We start from the raw sequence: 7365 nt of genomic DNA, 5'->3' as shown, positions 1-7365 counted from the left end.
ATGAAAACGTAATTTTAAAGGTAATGGCGTATTGGGCTTGCTGAGACAGAACGTACTAGGAACTCAGGCCTTTAAAAAAAAAAAATCATGAACTTACCCTCATAGTCCCCTTAAGTTGATCTTTAAATGAATGTAGAACTGGTTGGCCTGCCAGTCGAATCGAATTCCACTCACCCAGGCTGACTGGACTCTGACATGGCCGATAGAGGAAGAAACACCAGAACACTTTCACCATATTTAGCAGTTTTACTGCATCAGGGTACACACACGAGCCTGGGAGAAGGCAGTGCCTTCATCAACTTTGCGAGTGTGCAAAGTAATCCCGCACAACGCTCATTAGGAAGCAGCCCGGAGCCCGGCTGGAGGGATAATGAGGCTGGCACGGATGTTAACATACGGTGTCCTTGGAAAAAGCTAGGAATGCGTCAGTATCTCAGAGCTGCAATGTCCAAGAATCACAAGTAATAATTTGAGAATCCCAAAGATGTTTGTTTACATTGGCTATTATTGTAAAATAGTCAAAGTATAACATCATGAACCAAAATAGTGTCAAAACAAAATCTGTTCCACTGTGGCACGTATGTGACAGAAACACATGCACGCAAAGTACATCAAAAGGTTCGAACTGTGGGGACTCAGGATGAAATCATTTCCAGACTTAATAGCAGAGGAGAGGTGGGGACTCCACTGCTGTTCGCAAAGAAGTCTCAGGCAGCATTTGCTGGGCAGGCCCTGAGCAGATTTCTCTGCTGGTCAGGAAACCATCACCTCCATCCTCCCACCTGAGGTGGCTGGATTTTCGGTAGGTGATATCTACCCTAGCGCCACCAACTTTTCCTCCCTCGAGAGCAGCTGTAGTGCAGGCACATGTTTGTAGTTGTTGTCCAGGACCAGACCGGCTGGTCCACCAGCTGAGGAATTAATCATTAATTGAAGAAAAATATACTGTTTACCCATTATTAAGCTTTACTTTTTCTCCAGTTCTGCCCTCCTTTTCCTTCTTAAAGGCCAAAGAGATGCAGATTGAGATAAAGTAAAAGACACTTAAAAATAGAATGCTTTTTCAGACTTCCTAGTTTATTGTATTCTAGAAAAATGATTTTCAAAACACACAACTAATTTACTGTAGTCTTCCCTTAAGTTAGAATTATGTGTGAATTCACTGAAAAGGATTTGAGTAAATAACTGCAAACCGTTTTTTATTTAGACCTCAGGAATGAGTTCTTAAAAGATTTCTAGAAAGAAAAATTTTTAAAAAGTTGAGGGCGGGGACACAACCTGAAGCTGCCTCCAGTACTAGTGCTGAGAAGATTCCCATCCTGGTACCCGATAGATTTTTTTTTAAACAGTGTGAAGATATTGACCATGGCTAGGGCCACCTACCTGTACAGAACTTTAAAAATACAGCAGGCGCTGAAATGTGACACCAGAAATCATGATGTGTGCATAGCTAGTCACCTTCCTTTGCCACCGACACTGCAGAGCGGACCAGCAGCCTCTCAAGGGTAGTGTATGTAAATACAGCTTCAATATGCAAATACTCCTAATGATTTCCGATTAATAGCTTTATTATAATAGCCCTTCCCAGTGCTAGAGAAGGAACCCAGGAAGGGTCCCGCGCGTCTCGGAGCTCCTTAGCGATCAGCACGGTTATCCAGTAAGTACTCATTTCACAGAGTTTACAATACTGCCTTCTACGTTGCTCCGGGTTGCACGATCCCACACTTAAACCTGTCGTTGAAATGCGCGCGCGTGGGTGTTTTGGGGTTTGTTTTTACAAAGCTTTTCCTGATCTTAAGAGGCCGATCTCAATCTACAAACATCAGTTGTCGATGGCAAACTTATTTGCGTTTTCCCTTTTTTCGGAAATGCTTTCTATAACGTCTTGATGACTTTCCGGGAGGCGCGGGGAACCGTGATGGCTTTCCCCCTCTGCCGTGCAGATCCCGTCGGGGGTGCTGTGATCTTAGTGATGCTGAAAGCCTAGAGGTGTAGCAGCCTCCGTCGGGGGGCACCTTTAGGGGGAGGGTCCCGCCTAGTGATCGGGATTGGAATTGGGGTGCACGCTTACGTTCCCGGGGTGTCCCCGCCCCCACCGCGTCCGCGCCCCCCTGCTCCCGGTGTTCGGCCCTCCCCCGGCCCCTGCCCACCCCCAGGTCCCCCTGGGCCCGGCGCTCACTGTACTCTATTTACCACCTCAGCTGGGCTGGCGCCCGTTCCGCCCACCCCCACGGCGATTGGCTGCGAACGCGGAAGGACGGAGCTCTCCCCTCGCGCCCGCGCCTGCCAATGGGCGCGCCCGCCCGGCCTGATGGACGCACCGCCTTCCACCAATGGGGGCGCGGGGAAGCCGGGTCGTGTGGCCCCGGCGAGCGCGTATAAAAGCCGCCGGGCCGGGCTCCCCGCTTCATTCTGAGCCGAGCGCGGTGCCGAACGTAGCGAGCTTCGCAGGAGGCGGCGGCAGCGACGGCGGCGGCCTGAGCTTCGGGGCAGCCCGCTTCCCTCCTCCCAATCGCTTCGCTTCCCTTCCCCGCGGTCAGCATGAAAGCCTTCAGTCCAGTGAGGTCCGTTAGGAAAAACAGCCTTTCGGACCACGGCCTGGGCATCTCCCGGAGCAAAACCCCGGTGGACGACCCGATGAGCCTGCTGTACAACATGAACGACTGCTACTCCAAGCTCAAGGAGCTGGTGCCCAGCATCCCGCAAAACAAGAAGGTGAGCAAGATGGAAATCCTGCAGCACGTCATCGACTACATCTTGGACTTGCAGATCGCGCTGGACTCGCACCCCACCATCGTTAGCCTGCACCACCAGCGACCCGGACAGAGCCAGGCGTCCAGGACGCCGCTCACCACCCTCAACACCGACATCAGCATCCTGTCCTTGCAGGTAAGACCCGCTCCCCCCAGCGATGCTCGGGTAGAGCCGTTGTCAGGCGGCGGGCCCTAGTCGCTCACTTACAGATAGGCTAATAACTTTATCATCACTATCCCTGTTACTGTCATTTAAAACAAAAACAAATCTGCTGTGGAAAGAGTCGTGTGCGTGAAATTGTTAAGTTATGACATATTAATGCCTCCGAGTCTGAATTCAGTATAAACGTGGGTTGTTGGAACTTGCTGTTCAAAATAAAACTATTTTTTTTTTAAAGGTTCTTTCTCCTTAAGGTTGTCTAACGTCTTGTGCCTTTTCCCCCCCTTTCTCTCGCAGGCTTCTGAATTCCCTTCTGAGTTAATGTCAAATGACAGCAAAGCTCTCTGTGGCTGAATAAATGGTGAGTGTCTGCTTGTGTCCCCCGTTGGTGAACTGGCGCTTGGAGAGTGTGTGTGCGCGCGTGGGTACTTGCGTATCTGTAAAATTTGGGGGTTTGGTAAATGAACGTGTACTGCGTTGGGTTGCACGTAGTACATTGTTTACGCGTCCTAGACATGAAGAGTCATCTAGCTCCTGTTACTCAAAATCCCAGAACGTTTTCCTTTAAAAAAAAAAAAAAAAAGGAAAGAAAAAGAAAAAAATCAATGCCTGTAACTCACTCCCAAGGTGGTGAAGGAGAATACCTACTGGCTTCTCGTGCGCCTGTAACATGCCCCGGCTGTTTTCTGCTATTGCTCTGGTACTATGAGGTACTAACCTCCATATAATTAATCTTATCACCGCAAATTCCATAGGGATCCTCCTTCCCCAAAACTCCAGCCCCTTCGGATCGGCCAGCTGAGCATTGCTACCCTGTGTCTCAGACCCTGTGATGTGGGATTCCGACTTCCCTATCTGTTAACTAAAGGGCTGTTTTCAATCAAATAATTGTTACAAGAAGCAGACTGGCGCCTGTGAGCACTGCCGTTGGAGATCCAAATAGGAGATTGCGTTGGGAAGTTTTCCCCGGAGCCTCTGCTATTTTAATGTTTAATTTGCGCTGTCCAGGCCGAGTGTGTGCGCTGCATCTGGACGCCAGGGTTTGCCCAATGTTTGAGTGTTTGGTTAAATGTTCAAACTGCGGCTTCCTCCTGGCGCCAGTCTGCCTGACTCTGCCCTTAGGGTAAAACCTCCTAAACAGTCCTTTCTCTCTCGATCTCTTGCAGGTGTTCATGACTTTTTTTTCCCTTTGCACAACAACAACAACAAATCCACAGGCTCTTTTAAGGCGCTGAACTTATTTTTCAACCATTTCACAAGGAGGAGGACAAGTCAAATGGACCTTTTAAAAAAAAAAAAATGGAAGGAAAACTTAAGAATGATCAACTTCCCCAGGGTGTTTTCTGACCTGGACTGTGATATTAGTTATTTATGAAAAAGACTTTTAAATGCCCTTTCTGCAGTTGGAAGGTTTTCTTTATATACTATTCCCACCATGGGGAGCGAAAACGTTAAAATCACAAGGAATTGCCCAATTTAAGCAGACTTTGCCTTTTTTCAAAGGTGGAGCGTGAATACCAGAAGGATCAGTATTCAGTTACTTAAATGAAGTCTTTTGGTCAGAAATTACCTTTTTTGACACAAGCCTACTGAATGCTGTGTATATATTTATATATAAATATATATATATATTGAGTGAAACCTTGTGAACTCTTTAATTAGAGTTTTCTTGTATAGTGGCAGAAATGTACATTTCTGCATACAAAGTGTAATGTACTTATTCATGCTAAACTTTTTATAAAAGTTTAGTTGTAAACTTAACCCTTTTATACAAAATAAATCAAGTGTGTTTATTGAATGGTGATTGCCTGCTTTATTTCAGAGGACCAGTGCTTTGATTTTTATTATGCTATGTTATAACTGAACCCAAATAAATACAAGTTCAAATTTATGTAGACTGTATAAGATTATAATAAAACATGTCTGAAGTCAATGCCTGAATTCTGAATCATTTTTAAGATTCTGTCTCTGTCTCGCCATTTTATTTAATTCCTCCTCCTTCATCACTTCTACCACCCCTAAGTCTTGGAATCTGCAGTTCAGAGAAGGCCCTTATCAGATAGATGTGTGGTCAGGGCTAGCACTCTGGGGCAAAGGGCTGCTGCTGCTTTTTAGGGAAGCTGACTGTGCTGGGGAGTCTATAGACCCAGAAGTTTCTCTTAGTCTGTCAAGAAAAAAGTAGTTCTGTGCCTTGGGGTGGGGTTTCCAACCCAAGAGTTACTGTGGTGAGGACTCCTAGCACTTTAGATGTGGAATCTGGATGACGACCTGTCGAGTGGATAAGACACTTCTGCAGCAAATGAAACTGCTGTTAATCAGGAAAGAACAGAATCCACAGAATTTCTGAACCTGATTTTAAGATTTAGAGGTGGGGCAAAAAAAAAAAAAAAAAAAAACAACCCTCCATGCTACTCCTAAGGCCACTTCGCCCTGGGGATGAAGCTGTAATATGGCCGCGAGCTCCCTCCTGCACCTGTAGCTCACCCAGCCTGGGGAGGAGGCTTGGGCCCTGCCCGGGCTCTGAGACAGGTTTCTGTTTAAATCTTTAAATCGCCCTTCACCCTGGACTGCGCAGGGAAGGAGAGAGAGGGAACCACAGGGAAGGATCCAAGTGCTGTGTCCACCGCATCCCTCACGTGGCAACGTTGGGACTTGGCTTTAAAATGCAGAGCTAGTGTAGGTACGTGTTTACAAATCATCTGTATCCCCGTGTATTGATACTACCTTCTCACGTTGGAAGACACTTCCGCCAGGGCATGTGGCTTGAGGGTGGGGGTGGGATGCTCGTAAGGCCGATCCAGGGTGGACGGGACCTGGAGAAGGAGCGGGGAGGACGGGCCGGTGAGGATAGGGGGTGGGGGGGGGGGGGGAGGGTCTCACCTGGGGCTACCGTCTCAGGCCCAGCCGAGCAGGTGTAAGGGTGGCGCCGGCGAGTCTGTCCCGGGTGGCTGCGGCGTTTCCGGGCCCGACACGGAATCCATCGCGCCCGAGCGCGGGGCGGGGGCGGGGGCACCGGTGGTCCCAGCCTCGCCGGGCTCCTGCACCCTTCCAGGGCGCGGGGAGGGGGGGGGGGGGGCCGTGCAGCCGGCCGGGCCAGCTTTGCGCATCACCCGCGCGCTGCGCATCGTCCCCGCCCCCGGACCGCATCTTCGCCCACAGGTGGGCCTGTCCTTGGATCCAGGGGCCGTCGCCGTTGTCGGGGATCATCATACCCCCGGGGAGGCGGGCTCCGGAGCCGGTCATTCCTACCGTGGCCGCCATTCAGGACTGGCCTAGGCCGTCGGTCCACTCGTCCTCTGTCCCTCCAGCGCCCGGCACGACCGGCCACCCCGCGTGGGGCTGCACCCGGGAGCGGCGAGGGCGGGAAGCGCCAGGCCAGGTCTCTACCCACCTGCGGCCTTTCTCTCCGGGGGGAGGGGAGCACAGACCCCAGGCTCGGTGCCCCGCCCGCGGTCGGTTCGGACCGAGACAGTGTCTTGGACGGAGGGGACCTCGCGCGAGGGCTCCCTGGCTTTGCGAGGGAAGCGTGGGGCGAGCCGGGCCCACACCGTCGCTGGGAGCCGCGGGCCGTTCGCGCCTTTCGATCGAAGACCTAAGGGAGCAGCCGCGTCCGGGAAACGGGCGCCCTTCCGAGGGGACTTGGGACGTCGGAGCCCAGTGGGCCTTTCCGGGTCCTGCCGGTGGAGGCCGGGCGCCACCTGCTGGCCGCCTCGAGGAGGGCAGGTCGCGGGCGCGGGGGCTCTGAGGCTTAGAAGTGGAAGGGAGATGCAGCCTTTTGAAAACGAAGGATGATGTCCTGCAAGCTTACTTCTCTAGCACATGTACAGTGGTTTCTACATGCGACTCATTTCATCTTTACTACTTCATAACTTGGATAAGATCCCTTTTGCAAACTAGTATCTACCACCAACTCGACACCAGGTGGGGTCCTAGATTTTTTAAAAAAGTATCAGGTGTGATCCTTGGCCTCAAATAGATGATAAGGCGATTGTGGAGAAAAATGGATTGTCAAGTCCAACGAAAGCCTGAACGTTCTCCCTTCTCTTACCTTAAGCTTCTGTTTAACTGAATGTTACTTATTTATTTATTTTTCTGAATTATTTAAGCACTTTGGCCAGAATCTTCAATGCTGTGTTAAAGGAATAGGGGTGAGTAAGAGTGGGTATTCGTGTCCTATCCTGGCCCTTGGAGCACAGGTCACCCTCCATCCCTTATGGATGACCTGACTCTAGGATTTTGTTGTAATATATCGTCTTTATCCATTTGAGGAAGAACCCTTCCATTGTTAGGGATTTCTTGAGAATTCTAAATCATAATTTGGGGGGTGAATTTGGTAAAATACTTTTACCATATTTATTGAAATTATTTCTCTAGTATATGATACCGATTTTTCTGATGTGAACTACCCTTTCATTTCTGCAATTAATCCTACCTGATGGCAAAACCAATACA

At 49.9% G+C, this 7365-nt stretch overlaps 1 protein-coding gene across 1 annotated transcript; it reads left to right on the top strand.

Moving 5' to 3' along the window:
• Positions 1–2406: 2406 nt before the first annotated feature.
• Positions 2407–4711, top strand: ID2 (inhibitor of DNA binding 2). The gene is made up of 3 exons (NM_001034231.2): positions 2407–2889; positions 3211–3274; positions 4080–4711. Exons 1-2 carry the CDS (start codon positions 2542–2544, stop codon positions 3265–3267), a joined length of 405 nt encoding a protein of 134 aa, NP_001029403.1. The 5' UTR covers positions 2407–2541; the 3' UTR covers positions 3268–3274; positions 4080–4711.
• Positions 4712–7365: the final 2654 nt, after the last annotated feature.

Source organism: Bos taurus, chromosome 11, assembly GCF_002263795.3.
Source record: "Bos taurus isolate L1 Dominette 01449 registration number 42190680 breed Hereford chromosome 11, ARS-UCD2.0, whole genome shotgun sequence".
NCBI classification, from domain to species: Eukaryota; Metazoa; Chordata; class Mammalia; order Artiodactyla; family Bovidae; genus Bos; species Bos taurus.
Note: the sequence above shows the minus strand (reverse complement) of the source record. Positions and strands in the feature narration are given on the sequence as shown.